Below are 22,537 nucleotides of genomic sequence, written 5' to 3' on the forward strand. Positions count from 1 at the left end.
GAACTGTTTTAGATCCCAATAATTTTATTCTTTTCACTCCTTCCCCAACCCCCAAACCATTTTACATTGTTAAACATGCACCGCAGCTGCCTCTACCGCACGCTCCCTGCAGCCTCCGAGCTTCCTTACATGGTGTCCACGTCGTCACTTGCGCCAGCGCTGCAGCTCTTTGGATAAACAGAGAAGTGTAAGGATCCAAGGGGCCACTCCTAAGGACTGTTTCTGCCTTTTGCCTGTATAGATCATTCTGGGTCCCTTCTGTTTTCTAGGTTTAGAAATAAAGTCTTTGGTGCAACTAGAAATGTCTGCTTCCCTTTCTTCAATTCAAAGATGTGAAAAACTACCTCTGGTATCAACCAAGTTGAGCCCTTTCAGACAGCTAAGCCTTTAGGGGGAAGCCTTTTCCCTGGGAAAGAAGTCAGTTGAGGTTTTAGGAGTCTCTGTTCATGCTGGACTGATCGGAAAGGAACCCCTCTTTGTCACAAACGGACAGGTGTGTCACATGATACCTACGAGGTGCCCAGCAATCCTATTTCTGCTGCTTGACCTGCTTTCCCAATTACTAGATACCCAATCAGTCCAAAAATCCAGTTAGTCATGTCTTATTTTTTAATTAAAAAAAATTAGTATTTTAGGTAGGCCTCATGCCCAACATGGGGCTTGAACTCATGGCCTTGGGATTAAGAGTCACGTGATTCACCGACTGAGCCAGCCGGGAACCCCAAGTCCTGGTATTCCAGAAATCCTATTAACCATTTATGAATTTTATTGGTACTAATGGTTTTCTTGTACTTTCACACTGCAAGTTTTCAGAAAGCATCTGGACTTTTTTTACCTGAAAAAAATACTAGGCTTTTTTGATATTCTGCTATATACAGTAGCATATTTTTTATAAGGCAATACTTAAAAAAAAATGAGAAAAGTTTTCTTGAACTAAAAGAGAAATGAAGTCCAGATAGTTTTCCTCCTGGTAAGACCTGACTCAAGCTGAAGCTCCTAACTAGAAGGGTGTTATTGTGTTTTAGATGGTGAAAGTAATGTTAATGAAGACTTCTGTGACCCTTAGACACATGAGTGACAGCTGTATTGTTTCTCCCCCTCTCTTGGGATATTTTGGGATAACCAAACCAAAGCTGTTTGGTTTCAATGTTAAAAAGTTCTAAGGCAGGAATTAAGAAGAGTGCTGATCTGGCAGGCAAACTACTTTAAGGAGAAAGCAGAAGACCACCAGATCTCCAGTGACAACCTCACGCAGAGCAGAGGAGCAATTATGTAAACTGTAGTCAAGTCTTATAAAGGTCATTATAACCAAAACCTCTAATAAGAAACCCCAGAGCCTCAGGCAGTGCCTCATTCACTGGGCATGTCAGATAATGCAATGCTATAATATAAAAAGCAATTCAGAGAATCCCCTGGAAGTCCCTGTAATGGGATGTAACCTGTGATATAGATTAAAAATATCAAAAAGGCTTATTACTCAGATGCCGGAAACTCCAGCCGCACCACAGGACGAAGTACCCCGTGAAGAGCATGGTGACGCCCCCAACTCCACTCCTCACGGTGGTGCTGCACCTGATCCAGCCTGTTTAAAAAGAAACATATCTTGTTGCTATGGTGAACTGTAACCAGGGCCGTGACCTGCCAGTTATTCAGGTTCTCCTAGTTAGCCTGGGCGGTGGGTTTGTAATGCACAGAACGTACCACCTACCACCACTTAGGTAATTTTTAAACAGATGAACAAGCTCAAATCTGGAAGACCTCAATTTTAATAAATTTGGTTACTCTTGTTTTGAGAGTTTGGCTGAAATCATAAGTGGGAAGGAGACTAATACAACTGTGTAGAGTCCTCCTGGCTTTGGGAGGATCGAGGTGGGCAAGGGAGAGGGGAGGGTAGGTGGCAGGGGGGATATTACAGAAATAAATTCTGTTCCGTAAGTGGCAGCTGCTGTTCTCCTAGCTTTAGTGTTCTCAACTACATCACATTCCAGGGTAAAAAAGAGAAGAGAAGGAAGACTCTACACTTGTCTCTTTGTTTTCCTTAGCCTTGCTGTCACAGCCATGGCTAAAGTAAGAGAAACTTTTCCAAAAGCTCGGAACCAGCAACACAACCCAACAGTCCGTGACTCCAGCTCACCTTTCTGGACAGCTCCCAAGAGCCTCATCAGAAACAAGTTGGAGGTTGTAAGTCTGGTCGGGGGTTCCAAACTCTTGAGAGCAGTCGAGCTTCTTTCCAACAAAGGAACTACGGTTCCAAACAGAAGGCACTGTGATGGTTCATCTAGAGTCAGTCTCTTTCCCGACACTTCGTGCCTGCAGTTCCCAGGGCCAGGCTGCAGGAAGTGTATCTAAACAGCTGGGTTACTGGCTCTGCGGAGCTGCATCTAGCAAGGCGCAGAGTCAAAGCAGTTGATTCCCAGTCAAAAAGAGGTTCTTCAAAAGGTTGAAGGAGCCCCTGGGGATCAGGACCTGGATACATTTTTGATCTGATGAATATAGTGCACAGATGATCCAGGTGTACATGTTTAATGAAATGAACTGCCTGTGTTTTCTCCAATTGGCTAAACATACTACCAGAAGGTGTGATTTTCTATTATAGTACCTACTGCTACTTGTCACTACACGTACCAGAGTCAACATGTGTACCCTGTTAGTCCACTGCTATTACTGACCAGCCAACATTTCTTATTTATGTTCGACATGTAACAAACTTAGAGCCAGGAAGGAGGGCTTATGCTATTTATTTATAGCTTTCCTATACCTTTTTTTCTGTTTTAATGACAGGTAGAGAATCTCTACTGTTGCTGTTCTCTGGTCTTGTTTGGCTTCATCAAGATAAAGGATAAAATAAGGCAAGTATTTATGACAGGTTCAGCAGATGAAATAAAAGTTGCTATGGATGTAAAAATGCTACCCAAATGATCATCACATTAAGTAACAATGAGAAAACCCATACTGGCTTCCAATAAATTACACAGAAGATAATTATTTTGCAAAGTGAAGATTAAGCTCTCTAAAAAAAAAAAGCATGGCATAGTCCATTCTCGGAAAAAAAAGGAAAAAGGTGGTAAGAGACACTTGTGAAAACTACAATTGTAGAACCACTTCCCCTGCCATGCTAGAAACGGGGTGGTCCCTCCCTCAACTCTGTTCCTGCTTCTGCCAGCAGCCTCCTTCACTAAGGGTTCAGACTTGACTAAATGACATCAGTTCTGGCCCTGAGATGGGATTAAAAGCCCAAGGCCCAGGGCCAGCCCAGAATCCACAGAAATTCTGTGTGTGTCTCCAGTGTCATCCTTCCTGCTACTCAGGGACCCTGGGTTCTGACCTACAACCCTTTCTGCCTGGCTGTGGGCCCAGGACTGCTAACACCCACTGTCATCTCATTTAGACGTTATCCTTGACCTGCCAGTGTTGACATCCTTGCATCCCTAATCTAGTGACAATGGCTTCACTAATAGGAACCCTGGAACTGTCCCTACCTTTATACCTCTAACATTGCCTGTCACCCTTCTGGCCTCACTGCAATTCCAGTCAGGGGATTTGACTCACCCCTCATGTCTCTGGCTGTTGTCACAGGCTCTTTTATTTAAAACATCCCCTTTCATGACCTCCTTAGCTACTAGCAGACCCCACCCTGGCTTGTCATACTTCAGTTTTGCTCCAATCCCGACTACTCTGAGCCCCTTCCCCATGTGTGCTGTCTCAAGTATCTCACCAGGGTAGCTTATTGATGGAAATGCTGTTTGATGATGAGAGCAAGGCCTTTAAAAACCCACGATCGGGGCACCTGTGTAGCACGGTCAGTTAAGCGCCCAAGTCTTGGTTTCAGCTCAGGCTGTGAGCTCAGGGTTGTGGGATCAAGCTTTGTCTGGGGCTCTGTGCTTAGTGGGGAGTCTTTCTTCCTCACCCTGCCCCTCCCGCTTGTGTTCTAAAATAAATAAATAATCTTAAAAAAACAAAAACAAAAACAAACCCATGACCCTATAAAGGTTTCTTCACTTTCTGTTCTCCTAGTCCCACCAGTCAACTTTTGCATTCTGTAGTTCTATGAACTGTGTTTTCCAAACCTTTCTACCCCCATTTGTTTGCCAACACCTTCATCCTGGGTCTGAGGCCCCCTCCTCCAGTGGCCTCCCCAACACCAGCTGTACTCTAACTTGGCTCCTCTGTAGAAACACTTAAGAAACGTTTGAAGACAGAATTATTAGGGATGCTGGGTGGCTCAGTGGTTGAGCATTTGCCTTCGGCATGATCCCGGGGTCCTGGGATCGAGTCTCACATCCCTCTGCCTCTCTCATGAATAAATACCATCTTAAAACAAAACAAAACAAAACAAAAAACAACCACCTAGGATTAGACCTTTGCTTCAGGATCAGTCTTTGGGAATGAGGTCCAGGAATCTTTCATCTATGTGAAACTGTCAATTGTCCAGGTTTGGGATCCAAGGACTTAGATCTCTTCAACTGGAGGCCCGAAAGCCAAGGCACCTGAAATTGGCCAATACTCAGCCAAGTGCCCCCAGCTAGGTGCTCACAAGGCTTTTTCTGAAGAAAGGAAACCAATTTTTATTGCTGAGGACCCTTCTGACACTAGTACTTGCTGAGTATCTAGTAATTTAAATCTTGAACTTCTAAAAATCTATTTTTGTTAATGCTGGGAAAACTACTTTTTTTGGGTAGTAAGGATGTGAAAATCCTTCTCCCTAAACCTCACACGATGGCTCCTAATGCTGCCAAGTTCCATAAGCCTAATTCTCGTTACTGACTTACTGAAACCCAACTCTGTGGTGTCCTCAAAACTATCAGTCTGCAAAATTACTCAGAGTACTGCAGACTGTAACCGATAAAAAGAGGACAGAACAGCTTTGAACCTGGGGTGCCTGACTCGACTTAGAGTGTGTGGAGCCTACTCAAGATTATCTGACCACTTACTGTGTGAATGTGGGCAAATCACTTAACACGTCTGGGGCTCAGATTCTTCGCCCGTAAAGAGGGCAAGACTGTGACTTCAGTGACAGTCACCTGAGTTGCCAGGAGGGTTGAATGAGGTAATAATGCAACACACCTAGCAGTGTCTGATATTGTCATCATCTGACCGTTAGTCTCCTCCCCTTTTCTTCTGAAATGAAAAGCTTGTGTGTCAGAGACACTCCCAGCACTATTAAAGATAGTACAGGAAATAAGGAAGTTCCACTTGCCAGAAAGATTTGCCACGGGCCACTGCAAACCAAGAGGTACACAGATCTAACCACCACCTGTGTTTCTAGTTATGGCACACTTTTTGCAATATGGTCTAATAGAAAGGATGAAATGTGGTCTGGAGAGACCGTGCTCTACCTACAGCCCTACCACCTACTGGCAACATGACCTTGAACCAACCACTTATCCTCTGTGCCTGTTTAATCAAACCTGCAAAGCAGAGATAAAAATCACTGCCTACCTCTCAGAGTGGCAAGGTCGAAATAAGAAAATGGAAGCATTCTCAAAACAGAAGAGCAACACAAATGTCAGTGTAATTCTATGTCAACACGGAGAAGGGGTTTGAAAGCCTAACTTTGACCTTGAAACAGATTATAACTTCATAAAGAGGGCCTAGATGGTAGGTCTGTTTGAGCAAACTGGCAATCACTGCAGCAGGTGAGGAAGATGTAGCTTTAGATAGCAATATTCTTCACTTAATATTTGTTTTGAAATCTTTTTTTTTTTTTAAAGATTTTATTTATTCATGAGAGACTCAGAGAGACAGTCACAGGCAGAGGGAGAAGCAGACTCCATGCAGGGAGCCCGACGTGGGACTTGATCCCAGAAATCTGGGATCACGCCCGGAGCCAAAGGCAGATGCTCAACTGCAGAGCCACCCAGGCTTCCCTGTTTTGAAATCTTTTAAAAGAAAATGCTTTTCAGACCAGATGACTTGTGGTTTAGTGAATATGTAATAATTCACAAGATCTACTGGAGAGGAAATATATATCCCTGTAAGAAATATTAAGTAGTTCTTCAAGTGTGATGCTTTTCTGAGCTGCTACGGGTCTCCTGTTGAAGCTAAACTAAAAGCACTAGTGGATACTACATACACAAGAGATGAGTGCTGCATTACCTGTGCTTTCAGAAAACCTCTTTTAAGAAAAGGTTTTTAAGAAAAACCCTAAAGCTTCCTGGTGAGGAAAATGAAGAAACTTCATGGACTCTAACTACAGAGGCAGTCCAATAATTAAAGGTAAGGTCCCGCAGGAAAAAGTGAAAGTCCCTGAAATGGTAGGAACTTCCTGGTTCTGTGGGGCCACTTAACCCATTCCAGGAACTGCCAAGGAGCCACCAGACACCTTCTGAGGCGACTCAGTCTGTCCCATCTCTTTCCTCGACTCCTTACCGAAATCTCTCAAGACAGCCTGAATACTTGCCCTATGGCCAAGCCTCCTCCTGATGCGGAAACTCAAGTGATCAATGTCACCGGCCGACCTGGCCTAGTCCAGCCTTCAATGGTGCGTGCAGGGGAAGGGAGCGTGATAAATCACTGATACTAATTCTGGAGCAAGAATTAATGTTTTCAGAACAATTTTAAGTCTGGTTTACTGGAATGCCTAGGTAAAATCAAGCTAAATAAGCAAAAGCAGGAGTATTCTGAACCTTATTAATTCAAGAGGCACAGAGCTGTCTGGATGGGTGGGATGGCCCTTGTAAATAAGCATGTTTACCTTGTGACAGTCTCTCTCCCTGGGGATTGGTGAGCTGAGGCTTCTGGGCCATTGCATTCCAATACTGGGGCTTCCCTGGCAACACTCCTAGTCCAAGATAACCAGGATAGAGCTCTGGAAACCACTCCAGCCCCAGGGTGCTTGAAAGGGTCTTCCTATCAACAACGCCCATCTGACTGAAGGGGCTGGAGGAGGCGTGAGGCAGGACTGAATGTAAGGTCTGCTGGCACCCATGGTGTGATACTTGGGGCCCACAGCCAGATCTGTGCTGCATAGAAGCTCGTTCACTGTTCTCTGTTAATGCCTTCACATTGAGGACTTGGTTAGGACTGCAGGCTTCTGCTTTCTCTTCTTGAAAAAATCTGACAGCTAGAGAGGTGAGGCTTTGATTATGGGACTGTGATGCAGAAAGCAGCTCACTGCAGGCTGTCTCCCTTGGAGTGAACAAATGTAAACCCGGACCTTCATCTTGACATTTCTTCTCTGTGGCTGAATCACCACTACTAAAGTTCTCTGCATCACCGTTCAGAGAAGCCCATTCCTGCATTTCTAGCACAGATACGCTTTTCTCTCTATTTCCTTTGTTCCCACGTGTGTCTATTCCAAGCTTCTGTCCTTTTTCTTGGGTCTCCTTGACTTGGATGTCATTCACTGGGCTAACTTTAAAATTTATTTGTGATTCCATGTTTTCTTGAGTCTTGGAGTCTCTAACATCAGTAGAGACTTCTGAGAGGTGGTCCCTGGCCTTGGACACACTCTCATTGCTTGACAAAGATGTTGTTCTTTCAACCCCGTAACTGAGATTCATGGGAGAACTGTGATAATCACCAATAGGCATATCTAATAAATCTACTAGAAGCTTCTGTCTTGAGGAATCAATTTTGTCCAACCTTAAATTAGTAGAAGTGGTCGGTACATCATTGGGTAAGGCTGAAGAATATTTTCTATCTTGATTTGACAAAGAAGGTTCAACTGGGACAAGAAGTAAAGATGTTTCAGTTTCTGAAAGATTACTTCTACTTTCTCCTGATGCAGGCAAATCTTTGGCAAGTTCTGTTTTAGGAGTGGTGTTCTCTGATGCATAAAACTGAGCCTTCGTTTCTCCCTGGAAAGTAATCTTTGGCTTAGTATTTTTTAGCTTTTTGATGGAGCACTGAACTGTATTCTTAATGTCTTTATCTGCCTTTGTATTACTTTCCAAACCAACAGCCAGTAGTGGAAAAGACTTCACTGCCTGTTCTGGTTTGTATTTTACCAAGTCAGTATTTCTCTTCTTACTCTCCGTCTCTAACTCTCTCTCTTTAGTATTCTTGATGTCTGCGATTTTTTTCATTTTTTTAGTGTGTGGGCGTGTAGCTGGCTTGGACTGATCAGCAGGTACAGTTAGTCCTATCATCTTACAGTATGGCAAGTGGGATTTTAATCGTTTGAATGGCTTCTTACAGTAAGGACACACTTCCATCCTGGGTGAGTATCACTTTCCTATTCCTGAAAAAGGTAAATGCAAGATTATGAGGGGCACATAATTGGAAAATACTAACATTTCATTTGTATGTGTATCTTTCATTTGGAAGAAACTTGAAGTTTTAAAAAATTTGTTGTGACTTACTTTTTCTTACAGAGATAGAAAACAGGAAACACAGTTAGTTTTAAGATAAATATTCTTGTCTCTACTTCCGTTTGGCATTTTACATTTCTTAAAGTCTTCCAAGAATGAATCATTAGTAAAAAACAACCAAAAGGGTTTTATTGATATCCCTAACTAGTAGATGAACAAAGCCAAAAGACCTAAATCTAAGAAATTAATGGCTAATGGAAGCAAAAGTTGTCCAAAATACGAGTTAGGGAGTGCCTAGGGGGTTGTTGGTTAAGCATCTGTCTTCAGCATAGGTCATAATGCTCAGGTCCTAGGATCCAGCCCCTAGTAGGATTCCCTGTTCAATGGGGTCTGCTACTTCTCCCCCTGCTAGCTCACTCTCCTCAAATAAATAAATAAATAAATACACCATTAAATCTTCAAAATACCAGATTAAAATGTTTGCTCTTTAAGATTACAGCAAATCAACTAGTTACTGCCTGAGGATAAAGAAAGTGTTAAAAGTCCTAAATACATCAACTAAGAATGGTGAACAGTAAAAACTCAGGCCAGGACCTGAAGGCTGTTGCTCAGAGTCACGGTTTTCAAAGCGGTACATGGGAGATCCACTACACTGTAGTACAAGAGGCTATTAGACCTTCCATCATTTCTGCATGAGAAATGAAGCTCTAACACCGTACGAGTAACATGCATACACACATTTGTGCACATGTAAAAGGGTTTATGATGAACAAATGATAACATACACGGAGGGGAACACGGTGCTCTACTGTTTTCTTTATAGTTTGCAGTGCAGTAGACCCCTGGGCAAATTCGTTTGGTTTGAAACCTTTGTGATATTCATACCATGCAAAAACATGAAAAAATAATGAATACCCTGTACCACTTGTCCCTCTTGGAGCACTGAGCCTGGCACAGGACAGCGGTGGAATGGATTCCTTCTCTAGATACAAACATGCAGACACTATCACCACAGAGGGCTATGCCTGTGAATACATTTTGATCACTAAATAGGGGAAGAAGTGAGATGGAAACCACTTATAAACAAAATAGACAATCCTGGCCAATCCATTTAGGATCCTCTATGAACTTGAGCAAAACAAGGCTGTTCCCCGCCAAACAAAAACAAAAACAAAAACAACCTTGTAATTATTCTTCCTTTGGAAGTAACCCCCTTCACGATATGATCAACGGGCCGCTGGCTTTAAAAATGTGCACAACTGAAGCCTACTTGAAAGGTCCTGCACCCTCACGTGGTAGCGTCTTACCGTGGGGGACGGACCACTTTCCTACTGGAGCTTCTGCACCAGAATGCTAATTCTGTGGTCGTTTCTCTTGGATCTGCATGCCTCACGGTCGCAGTTCCCCAGTCGGGCAGGACTGGGTTTCAACGATCGGCCCTGCACAAGACACCATCAGAAAAGTGACTCGACTGCACAGCCAGCGAAGGGATGCGGCGCGGCACGGAATCGGTGCTCCGGGAAGCAAACAGTTAAAGCCGCGCCCGCCGGCCTGGAGCAGGGCCCGGAGGACTCCAGCCCGCCGCCCCTCCCACGACGGCGCCGCGGGCTCCCCAACCCCGCCCCCTCCCCCCCAGCCGCGGTACCTGGCCCGCCCCCTCCCCATCCCCGCCCCCTCACCTAGCGGCGGGCTCCCCAACCCCGCCCCCAGCCGCGGTCCCTGGCCCGCCCCCTCCCCATCCCCGCCCCCATGCCCCCCCAGCCGCGGTCCCCCGCCCGCCCTCCTCCCCGTCCCCTCCCCATCCCCGCCCCCCGCAGCCGTGGTCCCCGGCCCGCCCTGCTCCCCGCCCCACTCCCCATCCCAGCCCCGCCCCCCGCCAGCCGCGGGCCCAGCCCCGCCCCCTCCTCCCCTCCCCTCCCCGCCGCAGTCCCCGCCCCGCCCCGCCCTGCTCCCTCCTCCCCGTCCCCGCCGCGGTCCCCGCCCCGCCCCCCCTCCCCTCCCCGCCGCCCCTCCCCTCCCCTCCCCAGTCCCCGCCCCGCCCCGCCCCGCTCCCCCCTCCCCCTCCCCGCCGCGGTCCCCGCCCCGCCCCCCCCTCCCCGCCGCGGTCCCCGCCCCGCCTCCCCTCCCCTCCCCTCCCCGCCGCGGTCCCCGCCCCGCCCCTCCCCGCCCCGCCCCCCGCTCCCTCACCGTTTCCGGAAGCCGAGCCGCCGCTTCCCCCGAGGGGGCGGGGCCCGCCGGAGCCGCACGGACGCCGAAGGGGCTCGCCCGCCCCCCGACCGAGTCCCCGTCCCCCCCGACACGGGCCGTGGGCCGCTGGACACAGCCCGACCGGCCGCGCCCCGCCCCGCCCGCCCCGAGCGGCGTCCTCACCTGGCCAGGTGCGGCGTTCCGGAAGCCCCCGCGCCCGCGCCCCCGGCCCCCGGCCCCCGCCCCGAGCCGCGGCCTCAGCCGTGCAGGACCCCGCCGCGGGCCGCCCGCGTCACTGCCTGACGCCTCCCAGCCGTGCTTTCAAAAGCCCCGTCCGCGCACAGGGGCCTAACTCAGGTCCCCGCGCCGTATTATGAGGACACCATTTAGTCCGGTTTGCACCTGGGCTGACTGCGGCGGCGTGGCCGCTCGGCTGCGAACAGGCGAAAGCCGAGGCCGCCTCTCCCGAGGCCCTCCCCGCCCCCGCAGGAGCTCCGGGCGGCCCCGCCCCGCTCGGGGCCCGCCTCTTCCTGGGGGCGGGGTTACCGGTCGGCGCGGCCGGGCTCGCGCCAGTGCGCAGGCGCGAGAGGGCGGTACCACGGCGGCCGCGACATGGGGGGGCGCGGAGCGGACGCCGGAAGTCGCGGCGGTACGGGTCCCACCGAGGGGTACGCGCCGCCGGCAGCGTCCACCCGCGCCGCGGCCAGAGCCAAGGCCCGAGGGGGTGGGCGTGGCGGCCGCCGCAGCGCAGCCCCGTCGGTTCCCTCGGCTCGCGGCGCGGCCCCGCGTCGCTCCCCTCCACCGGCTGCCATGAGCGAGCGCCTCCGCCCCAGGTGAGACCGCGGGGACCCCCTTCCTCCCCAGCCCTTGGCGGGGGCTGAGCCGAGGGCGCGCGGGGCGGGGGGTCCGAGCGGGCGTGGGCGCTGCGACTGTGCCCCTGGGTGCCGAGCGGCCCGGGAGGGGGCGGGGAGCAGCCGGGGCAGGAGGAGGGATGCGCCAGGACCTGGTCCCCGCGGTGCCGGAGGGGTCACTCGCCGGGTCCCCCCCCCCCGGGCCTCCCTACTTGGAACGCAGCCTGAACGGCCCCGGGAGAGAGGCAGTGGCCCTAAAGCCCGCCTGTCCTAAATTTAGGAGGGTGGGGGGATGGGAGGACGGTCGGGTCCGAGGGACGAGCCCCCATCGGCGTCCTGCGGGGCCGGGGCGCGAGGCTGCCGCGTCCCCAAGGTCAGGCGGGAGGGTCGGCTGTGACCTGCCGCGGGGAGGGATGGGGAGGCGCGGACGGTTGTGAGCGTGGAAGGACAGGTGCGGTGCCCAGAGCGGCTCGTCGGGGCTCAGCAGGCAGGTTCTAAACTGTCTGGACGCGGGGCCGTTTGCCTCCGAAGGCGGGAGGTGGGGCTGCACCGCGCTGCTGCCCCTGGGCCCCTGGGCCCCTGGGCCCCTGTGCCCCTGTGCCCCGAGCCTGGCCTGGGCCCCGGCCTCCCCCGGACCGACGGCGGCTGCCTCTGCTCGGCGCGCGCGGGCTTCTGTCTGTCTCATCATCGCCTGCCTCCCCCTTGTAAGAAGGTAGGCGGGGGAGGCGAAAGTGGGGCGCGGGCACCCCAGGTGAAGAGGAGCAACTCCACCTCCGGTTAGAAGAACCCCCTCCTCGTCGTGGGATCCCAAGGCCCGACACCGCCCTCCTTCTCATGAGGAAACCGAGTTCACCTGGTCCGCGCCCGTCTTCCCGGGTTGCCCGCTCTTCTCCGTAAAGCCCAAGCGAGTCCAGGAGGATCGCCTCGGCCAGGTTCTGCTGCATCTCTTCTTGTTGCTCCGTGTTTATCCATTGGCTCCGAATGGAATTGGCAGTCTTCGCACGGAGATCCTGCGCCGGCCCCGGAGGATGGTTAATTCGGGGATGAGGATCCTGGGAAACATCCTGAGGTTTTATTTGGTCCAGTAGGGAAAAACCTAGGGTCGCCCGTACTAATGCACTGGGTTATTGGATGATTGAGTCTCGGGTACGTAGTGAGTGGGGGCATGAAAAAGCCCGCTTGTAGTAGGAAAAAAGAGCGGTCTAAGTTTGAAATGAGAGGCCCAATTGGACCTGGCATTGGAATTAGGAACAGGAACCTTTGGCAGAGTAAGCCAGATCTACCTGCCGTTGTTTTCCTTCCCAAACCTGGTTGATCCTTCTGATAGTTTCTTGTGATGTCTCTGTATCTGAAAAAGCCTACATATTTCCTGCAGAAAGATTTCTTTTACCCACGGCTGGATAAGCAAATCTGAATGTGCTTTTTTATACTGTAGCAGATGCCTTTTATCTAGCACACAAATAACCCCAGCGTGTTTATACTGGTAACATCATTGCTATAAAAGAAACCATGTGATTTGGACTGGGGCTTCTCACCTACTTTTTCACCCAGTGTTTCATGGAATATGACGGACCAGCTCTGCCAGCTGCGGCTGTCATAATATCTCCAAGTCAGTTCAGTTTTCTAGATCTGTTTTCTCAATTTTAAGATAAGGGGTTGATCTGAGATGGTGATTTTTCAGACTGTTCCAAAATATACTGGGATGGCCATAGAAGGGAAGATGTATGTCAAAGAAACCCCTACTTTAACCAAAAGAAGTCCTTTGTTTCTTTTATATATGAGTGTATACACGTATATATGTGTGTGTGTATATATACACATGTATACGTATATATGTAATATATATAAAAGAGTGTATACACATCTATATATGTGTGTATAGATGCATATACGTATATGTATACATATATATGTGTTGAGGGATTACCCCCCACCCCCAGAGAAAGAAAAGGGCTCTGTTACTTTTTTTTTTTTTTTAAAGTTTGAAAAACACTAATGTGGATACTCTTAAAGATTTCTTCTATGCTCAGTTTCTAGGAGATGACAGGAAGATTGGAAAGAAATGAAATGATGGGTAGTGATGTAATCAGCCATCCTTAGAAGTAGCAGATGCTAAACAACAATCTGTAACTAGATGCCTGGGGAGAATATAATCAATTATATGGGGGCTGCTAAAATTATAACCTGGTCTGTTGCATTAATATGGAAGGCTGTAATCTGACTTTGTGAGTAAGGTTGAACCTGCTATAATCTTGGCAATTATTAACAATACTGTTAAAAGAATATTTCAAGGATGGAATCTGCAAAGAGTCTAGAAAAGGAGAGAGAACAGGAGGGCTCATTCTTAATCCAGTACTATCCAAAGGAGAGGGCCCCTGACAGGAGCTAATTTGGGTGACCTGAGAAAGCAGCTGGGTATAAGGCAGGGATATTTCATGGTACTTGCCCAGAAAGTTAGTTGGAATCTGAAAAAACCAGCCCATCCTTTTTGTTCTTACACTTTGCCTGAGAACCTTCTTGACATTTCTTTTCTTGTCATTGGGTAGCTATAGCCTGGATTATAAATGAGGACATTGGAAACTTTGGGTCAGGCTCATAAGCGGTTAGAGTAGCTCAGCAGCCCAGAACACAGTCAGCTGCTGGCATATTGATAAGAGTTTGGAGGCCAGCATTCAGTGAGTTTCCCTGGGGTGTCAACTGGCCTTCTGTTGGACCTTGCTGTGTCACTGCTGCTCATCTCCAAAACAATTCTCTGGTCATATTATGATGAAAGTAGTAATTCCTTGGTTCAAATCTGTGGTAGTAGCACATCCACTTAAATGAGTATCAAACCTGCTTTTCACCTAGTTTTGAGCCTCAAAATACTTCAAAGTAACGTGCAGTTAAGATCTAAAACCCTGGGAGAAAGGTTACAGAGCAGAAATGATGGTCTTAGAAACAGACGAGTCTTAGAACGAGGCCAGTGGTATACCCCTTTGCAGCTTGGTTAATGCTTTATCAGAACCACACACTCCCAATTTATCACTCCAAGCCTCAACTGGATCTATACTCATTAATAAAGTTAGATGTGTTCAGATTTCAGGAGTATTGCAGAATACAGGGAATTGAGCTCAGGGTGAGAACTTAAATTTTCTCTGGTATCAAGACTTCAACTCAGAACCTTAGGATCATGCACCTGCCGTAGTATGCCACACTGATCCCAAAGAAAATGTACAGTTGTGTAGATGATGCTGTGCTCAAATTCAGCACTTTCCCCAAAGCTGTTTTTTCCTCTTGCTATAGAAATTTGAATCTTTTAAGGGTTTTCATTATAACAGATTATGCTGCTTTGTATAAACTGGCCTCTTGCCAGTGCTATCCAGTGGCATTTTCTGCAGGGATGGGAATGCCCTGTATCTGTGCTGTCCAGTACAGTTGCCACTAGCTACCTGTGGCCTTTGAACACTGAAAATGTAGCTAGTGTGACTAAGGAACTGGATATTAAATTAAATGTAAATAAGCTCATGTGGCTAGTGGCTACCATACTGGACAGCACAGTTGCAGGCAGCTTGCCTTCAAATGATGCCTTCTCTAGTTTATTTCTATTTTCTAGAGTTTTCTAGGGGCTTAGAAGTCCTTCAAGAAGCACTTTTTTTTTTTTTTTTTAAGATTTTATTTATTCATAAGAGAGAGAGAGAGAGGCAGAGACACAGGCAGAGGGAGAAGCAGGCTTCATGCAGGGAGCCTGACGTGGGACTCGATCCCAGGTCTCCAGGATCACACCCCAGGCTGAAGGCGGCGCTAAACCACTGAGCCACCGGGGCTGCCCCTTCAAGGAGCACTTCATTCTTGAATCAAGTATATACAGATTGTGTCTGTTGTGCATCTGTGGGAAATGTGTGGTTCTGTGGGAAATGTGTGGTTTTTCCTTAGACCTGAAGATTTTGAGCAGCGTGTGCTGTAAACTCAAAGTAACAATCTGGTGAAATGACATACAATACGTGCGTGCATGGTGACGGTGTAGAGTAACAAGAGTTAATGTGTCCCCAGAGCAGCCTTTCCAATGATGGTTGGGAGGAGTGATCTAATACGTGAGAGGGCGTTGAGCTTTTGTTGCATGTAGTAATTGGGGGAAAATCAGGGATGAAAGAAAGCTGCAGATTAGAGACCCCTGGACCTCTGATGATACTGCTGGGGTACGTGGGCAGAGGCAGCCACTCCTGTCTTACATACTGTCATATGGAAGGGGGTCAGATGAAATAACCTGAAATTGTGATTTCAGGAAATGCAGAGGGAAGATAACCTTAATGAGGTGGAATTTGGAAGCTTAGTCATTAGCATCACCCTGTACTTATTTATTCCCAGTAGGCATTTAAAGTTGCCAAGCTTCTTTTTAGAAGTCAGTTGTACTAATTTAAGCTCGCCCCTACTGCTGCTATTTTATATTTTCACTCTTTGTGGCCAGCGATGGTGTACTTCCACTTTTTACCTATTGGGATAGCATATGACGAGTTGTGTTTTATCAGGCAAGAGGGCAAATTTGTTGTTATGATTTACAATTTCAGGTGTCCAGAGGATCAATTATTGGATTTTTTTTTCTTCTTGTGATTTAATTTCAGGAAAAGGAGAAGGAATGGCAATGAAGAAGACCACCATCTTCCCCCGCAGACCAAAAGGAGTAGTAGAAACCCTGTCTTTCATGATTCCTGGGACACAGAGGTAGGAAGTGTGGTCAGAGTCTCTGTTGTTTTCATTGACTTGAGCTAAATAACCCAGTTTCTTTGTGTACTTAAAATTATTCTTCGAATAAATAAAACTGATCTTACTTGATTGCAGTGGTTTCAACTTTTTTTTGAGTCATGGCTCCTTTGAGGAAGCTGTGTACCTTTTCCCCAGCGAAGCGGTATATCTCTGCACATATTAGTACATACACACAGCCCAGAATTTGTTAGAAGTTTGATGGACTTTGGGAAGTTCATCTTTGAGCTGTCTAGTTGAATTTCAGAAACCCAGCTATTTTCTAATAGTTTATGAGCCATTAATTATTCTTAAGACAAGTATATTTTGTTGCTTTCATTTATATGTCTTTTATGAGAAGCTACATAAATGTTCAGAATAGATTATGTATACACAAAATCCTATTTTTTTTATTTTTTTATTTTTTTATTTTTTTTTATTTTTTATTTTTTTTTTATTTACGATAGTCACAGAGAGAGAGAGAGAGAGAGAGAGAGGCAGAGACACAGGCAGAGGGAGAAGCAGGCTCCATGCACCGGGAGCCCGACGTGGGATTCGATCCCGGGTCTCCAGGATCGCGCCCTGGGCCAAAGGCAGGCGCCAAACCGCTGCGCCACCCAGGGATCCCAAAATCCTATTTTTTTTAAGTGTTACTACTTTTTTTATCATGTTGTTCTAACATGTTGCAGGGTGGAGGGGAGCCAGTAGGGAGAGGGGGAAACAGCTCCTGAAATTTTGGTTTCCTGAAAAGAGAGCTTTGGCAGAGTTTCTGTGCCCGCTCTAGGGACTGCCCTACAGAGGAAGGAGGCTAACATTTAAATGACGCCTCTGATCATTTACATACCGGAAAATTGTGACCCTTAACACCTTGTCACCCCGACTGAGAAGCTCCTCTCTGGCAGAGATCCCTGAGCCATATAATTTAAAGCAGAACTCTGTGTATCACAGAAACTCCGCATATCACAGTTTTTGCACAACCAAAATAATTTGTATTTTAATTAATTCTTGGTAATAGGATTTGACCTATATCCAGTCTTTACCTGAAATCCAAAGTTACCCTCCCCCCCACAAGGGGCAAGAAATCCGTTAACTCTCACATAGGTCATACACATGAATGTGTTATGTGGGACGGTTAATGAACAAGCACAGATTCGATCCTTCTGTGTGGAGACTTGAGTTTCTGTAACTCCTATCCCCCTTTTAACAATCTCCGGGAAAAACAAGGCTTTTTTCCTTTTTTCTTGTGTTGTAAAAATGATTAATAGAAAAGCAATTGAGCTTTTGTTTAATGTGACAATTGGAGGATGAAAGAAAAACAGAGATTAGAGGCTTCCATGAGCATCCAGTGATGAAACTGTGACAGTAATTGAGTTTCCATTATTCTTTTAGATTATAAGTCTATTAGAAGAGCGAGCGTTCAGTGATTATTTTCTCCGTATCAGTATTTCTTTACTTGAGTCTGCAAATCCTGCTAAGTGATGTTTATATTAGTTCAGAGGTACAGTCGGTCTAACTTTTTGTATTGATCATTCCCTCTGTTTATGTCGTGATGACTGGGAACAGGATTATAAATTGTCATCTAAAAAAAATTAGACACTTCTGATATCTTATTTTCAGTAAGACTCTTGGTAGTTTTGTTTTGTTTTAATTGCCGTTTATAGAAAATGATCTTTACTCCCTTTCTAAAACCTGTGCATTGGTATCACAGAAGCAAACAATGTATTGTTAATCAACTTCTTGGTTCATGTGTCTTGTTCTTACTTGTTCAAAGAAATGGAGTGGCTAAACCACTCTGTAATCATTAGTCTGAAAGATGGACTAGCTTGCCTTTGTTACACTTAACAGGCAGTGCAGGCACTTTTTATTTGTCTTGGTAATCTGAATTTACTGGTAGACCCCGCCTGGATTCTTATGACCATCCCATTCAGCCCTGCAGACTGGTTACCAGCGCTCTGAATGTGTGGCCTCTTGTGCTCTGCTTCTCCAGGGGTGGAGTTAACAAGTAATGAGGCCAGGTCAACCGAGGGCGGGCTAGAGAAGCAAAAAGCAGAGGAAAAACTTTTAAAATGGGAAGTTAAGCCCTGAATAATTGAATCCTCACCACTGGAATGTTGTCATGTTTATAGCACAAAACTATTAAGTTTAGGGGGCAGTTGGCTGCTTTTTGACAATTGGGTATGAAAAGGAAAATAATAAAATGACTCATTATTAGTAGATTACTTTTTTTGTTAATTTATGTAATCAAATATTAATGAAAATGTTATTTTTTAATTCTAAATTAGGGCCAATGAGGTGAGTTTCCTAAAGCCTAACTCAGTGAAGAGAAACTGTTTCTTGTGTCTTTCCTGAAATACTTAAGTCATTTTAGAATTCTTTTGCATGTGCCTTGAAGAACTTTTGTTTGGAAGGAGTTTGCTTTAATTCTGAGATAATTAAGGTTGTTGTTTTTTTTTTTATAATTTCCAAAAGTTATATTTTTCTCCTAACTGTAATAATACTGCCACATACCAGGAAATTAAGTGTGTAAGGTGTTTGAATTATGTATGCCACAAGTAAATCACAATTATCTATAAAATGGAAATAGTAAATATCTCTTCCTAGATACCACGAAGGTGAAGAATATGAACTGACTTGGCAGATGAGTTATATAAAGAGAAACTTTTAATCTACTTGTGCATTTTCTTCCTGTTATTTTTGTAGGTGGTATTATCTCTCCTTTTCAGGTGGGAAAACTGGAGTACAGAAAAGTAAAGTGGTTTGCCTAAAGATGCACAACTAATTAGAGGCAGGGTTGGTGAGCCCAGAGCTTGGCTGGTGAGCTCTCTGCTCTTGACCATGGTATGTGCCGTCTCCCAGAATACAGGCCGGAAGTTCTGAGAGATTTTGCTAAATATATCCAGAGGCAGCTAGGTCCTAGACTTCTCTCAAATCATAGGAGCAGAGAAAAAGAATTTTCTTGCTCCTGTAGCTGGAAAATATTTTTCCAAATAAATGCTATGATACAGTATTAGCTTGAAAGCAATTTTATATCTCCAGCTAGAAAAAGGGAAGAAATTGGCGTCTAAGGTTATTTTCAAAACTTTAATTGGTGTTTGAAACAAAGGCCTTAAATTTTAACTCAATGACTTAGATTTAATGATTTGTGAGCCTTAGGATACTATTTTAAAGTTGAGATATAATTTACTGGTATGGGAACAAACTTTTTTGTAACACCAGGCTGGATGAATCGTGGTAGTTAACGTATAAGTCAGGCTCATTTTTCTCATTGAGCAAAAAGTGAAATCATTTATCAATCTGTGTCTTCCTATTGGGTCTTGCACAAAGGCACATTCCTGATCTTGGACAGTTATTTGGACGGGTAAAAACTAGCTGGATTTAACTTTAATTTGTTCTCTAGGGGTGGCCTTATTGGTTTGAATTTTATCTCAATTTGTAGTAGAGGAATGCTCTTTGCTTTCAGCTTTAATATTTTTATTTTTTATTTTATTTGTTCATGAGACACAGAGAAGCAGAGACATAGGCAGAGGGAGAAGCAGGCTCCATGCAGGGAGCCCGATGTGGGACTTGATCTGGGGCTCTGGGATCACACCCTGAGCCAAAGGCAGACGTTCAATGGCTGAGCCACCCAGGCGTCCCTCAGCTTTAATTTTTATTTTTTATTTATTTATTTATTTTTTTATGATAGTCACACAGAGAGAGAGAGACAGGCAGAGGGAGAAGCAGGCTCCATGCACCGGGAGCCCGACGGTGGGATTTGATCCCGGGTCTCCAAGATCGCGCCCTGGGCCAAAGGCAGGCGCCAAACCGCTGCGCCACCCAGGGATCCCCAGCTTTAATATTTTTATCTACAAATTACCTTAGACGTTTCCACGGAAATGTGGCTTTGGTTACATAGGCGAATGCCTTTAAAAAGGTGCTGCTACCTGGGTAAATAAAAGCAGAACATTTTTTAAATGCAAAGGCCTCAGTTTGGGGGGTTGTTTTTGAAAGGTACTTAACCTACCAAGACCATTAAAATTTTTCAGATCACTACAAAGTAACAAGGAAAGAGAAAACACAGAGAACAAACAAGTGGCTTGACCTTAGCAGCCTCTGCCCTTTATTCCCCCCTCCCCTTTTGGGTCTCTACTGGAAGGGGGGGAAAGTTTTCATGTTTAACCCCAAAATCTTTTTTTTTTTTAAATTTTTTTTTTAAATTTTATTTATTTATGATAGTCACATAGAGAGAGAGAGAGAGAGGCAGAGACATAGGCAGAGGGAGAAGCACGCTCCATGCACCGGGAGCCCGACGTGGGATTCGATCCCGGGTCTCCAGGATCGCGCCCTGGGCCAAAGGCAGGTGCCAAACCGCTGCGCCACCCAGGGATCCCTAACCCCAAAATCTTAAGGGGTATTCTTAGTGTGAGTGCAGAGACCTGACCAAAAAATAACAACCAGGGGGACCCATGTGTCATTACAATTAGGATTCTCTAGACCCATTTATCTTAACTGATAAGAATTAGCTGAATATTAGGTGGTTTTTTTTTTTAATAGTGTGGATTTAGATGACAATGGGAATAGTTAATATAATTTTTCTAAAAGTATCTTAAGGCTCTTAGTTTTTGCCCTTTCTCATCTTCAGTCTGTCGGGAGGGTAGGAGGTACATTCCAAGGGACAGAAGTGTTTTTGGTGAAACTGTTAGGGTGTGTGTTGTGTTTAAAAACCTTGTAGCAAATGAACTCTGAAATTAACTTCTAAAACAGTCTGTTCAAAGTAGAGGAGCCGGCCTTTCCAAAATTAGTCTGATTTTTAGCATACGTTTTAAGAAACTTTGCTCAGGCGTAAGTCCTTGAAGTGTGAGTAATACATTGCTTCAGCCCACAGCATAAAAAGCTGCACCAGGCAGTTTCTTACTGACACTGAATGTTAAGTTTGTTAAGTAATGAGTACACACGTGTTTTTCTACAGGTTAGGATTATTTTTGGCCTGTTGAAATTTAAATAAAATGAAGTGATAGTAGAGCAGTCTAGGTAGGAAGGAACTTAACATTGTGTGGTCCTACTTCATCTTGTAAGGGAAACTGAGACACAGAAAGGATAGGCTCTTTACTCAGGGATGCAGAAGAGCAACCACCTGCATTGTCTTTCCTTGCATAGTTAGAAAGTGGTTTTAATTAGCCCACGGAATTCATTTGGAATCTTACCGCCTCGCTGATAATAGCAGACTTGGAGCTTTCTTAAATCATTGGGCACTTTGGAAGCACAGAACTTTCCATTAGATGCTCTGACAGACTTGGCAGGGATCATCTCTTGCATGTACTCCAAACTCTGCAGTGGACTTAGAAGGCACTTCATCATGACCCCAGGAAGGGCGTGTGTGCGATGAGCCAGAGTTGTTTGGTCTCTTGAGGCTCATGTAAATGGAAAAGCACCAGTGAATGGGGGAGATGGAGGCGATGGGAAGCTGGGAGTTAAAAGAAAATCAAATACACTGCCAGTCTGCTTTTCCAATTAAGAAGAGAAAGTGTGCAGCTCTAGGTAATAAATAGACACATATTCTGGTTCTCCTTTTATGAAGCAGAGGGACTCTGTAATTAATATTCCTGTCTGGAGGGCCTTCTAAAGATTATTAGCATGAATGGTCTTTAGAATTGTTTTGTTTCTACCATGGGCATCACATCACGGGCTGTCTCTTAAACTGACTTCGCCCCCTGGGAAGATGGAGCTGGGTGGAGGGGAGGCCAGGCTGAGGGGCCGAGAGTTCTTGACCTCTGCTCTAGAATTTCGGTCCTGTGGATGGTCGGAGAACCTGAGCTCCCTAGCGTGCCTTGCCTCAGGGTCAGGATTTATATAACACACGCTCTTCCTTCTGCTGCGGGAAGTGCCCCTCTGCCTTCTGTGTCGCTCTGTCTCCTGGCGAGGCCCCTCAGCGACCCCCCAGTATGCCTCCCTTCTCTCAGTCCCTCCAGCGTCGTGTCCCCGAGTCTCCTCTCCACCCTGCCCGTGCTTCGGCTTTCTTCCCCTTCCCCAGTCGGCTGGCTGGCGCTGTTCCATCTGCCTTCCCTCCTCCGCTCCTTCCCTCTGGACCCCAGTTTCCTTCCCAACACCCCTGAACCGTTCCTCAAGGCTCACCTGTGCTCTTTGCATTCAGCAGACACGTACTGAGCACCTAGTACTTTGCCAGCTCGGTTGTCTCTCCTTGGCCTGTGATGCACCCCCTTTGATTGACATTGCCTGCCACAGACTTCCCGCGGGCCTGCTCTCCTGCTCGAGGCGCAGAACCCTCTTCCTGCGTGGAGATCTGAGCAGGTCTTCTGTGCAGACTTCAGGGCACTTGGTCATCGAGCCATACCCGCTCATGGATAGTTCATCTGACCGACTGTGCTGGAGTGGCCCGCCACGGCCCGCCCTTAGCTTTACCTCCCCAAACACTCCTTCCTCCTGGTTTTGCTCTCCTTGTGCTCCCAGTTTGTCACATCCCGCTTGCTGAAACTCTTCTTCGATCTTCTAGGCCCAGTTCAAGCACGTTTCATCTTAAGGGAGGCTCTCCTA

The 22,537-nt window shown here is 46.6% G+C and overlaps 2 protein-coding genes across 11 annotated transcripts in view; one reads left to right on the forward strand and one right to left on the reverse strand.

Annotated features, from left to right (window-relative positions):
* C9H17orf80 (chromosome 9 C17orf80 homolog) lies at positions 1 to 10,865 on the reverse strand. 4 transcript variants are annotated; one of them, XM_038546721.1, is made up of 6 exons: positions 10,842 to 10,865; positions 9,560 to 9,691; positions 6,695 to 8,182; positions 2,135 to 2,242; positions 1,478 to 1,582; positions 1 to 167 (listed from the first exon to the last, which is right to left on the reverse strand). In XM_038546721.1, exons 3-6 carry the CDS (start codon positions 8,154 to 8,156, stop codon positions 145 to 147), a joined length of 1,698 nt encoding a protein of 565 aa, XP_038402649.1. In that variant the 5' UTR covers positions 8,157 to 8,182; positions 9,560 to 9,691; positions 10,842 to 10,865; the 3' UTR covers positions 1 to 144. The 4 variants fall into 4 exon arrangements, with proteins under 4 accessions (XP_038402649.1, XP_038402647.1, XP_038402648.1 ...); XM_038546719.1 differs by lacking the exon at positions 10,842 to 10,865 and adding an exon at positions 10,623 to 10,679; XM_038546720.1 differs by lacking the exon at positions 10,842 to 10,865 and adding an exon at positions 10,440 to 10,595.
* Positions 10,676 to 22,537, forward strand: part of FAM104A (family with sequence similarity 104 member A) — an 18,729-nt gene continuing 6,867 nt past the window's right edge. For 2 of the 7 annotated variants that reach the window (XM_038546736.1, XM_038546738.1), the window contains exons 1-2: positions 11,037 to 11,272; positions 15,889 to 15,988. In XM_038546736.1, coding sequence (XP_038402664.1) covers positions 11,052 to 11,272; positions 15,889 to 15,988 — 321 coding nt within the window. In that variant the 5' untranslated portion in view covers positions 11,037 to 11,051. Of the gene's footprint in view, positions 11,273 to 11,415; positions 11,664 to 12,008; positions 12,322 to 15,888; positions 15,989 to 22,537 lie in introns of those variants that run through there. The other 5 variants (XM_038546735.1, XM_038546737.1, XM_038546740.1 and 2 more) reach the window with 4 other exon arrangements.

The sequence above is a fragment of the Canis lupus genome, chromosome 9 (genome assembly GCF_011100685.1).
Source record: "Canis lupus familiaris isolate Mischka breed German Shepherd chromosome 9, alternate assembly UU_Cfam_GSD_1.0, whole genome shotgun sequence".
Taxonomy (NCBI): domain Eukaryota; kingdom Metazoa; phylum Chordata; class Mammalia; order Carnivora; family Canidae; genus Canis; species Canis lupus.

Coding starts and splice junctions, on each gene's coding strand:
- C9H17orf80 (XM_038546721.1), bottom strand. CDS start 8,156: ATGGAAGTGTGTCCTTACTGTAAGAAGCCATTCAAACGATTAAAATCC. Junction 2,243..6,694: donor GGGAGAGAGACTGTCACAAG/GTAAACATGCTT, acceptor TTGGAACCGTAG/TTCCTTTGTTGGAAAGAAGC. Junction 168..1,477: donor CTGGAGTTTCCGGCATCTGA/GTAATAAGCCTT, acceptor GTTTATCCAAAG/AGCTGCAGCGCTGGCGCAAG.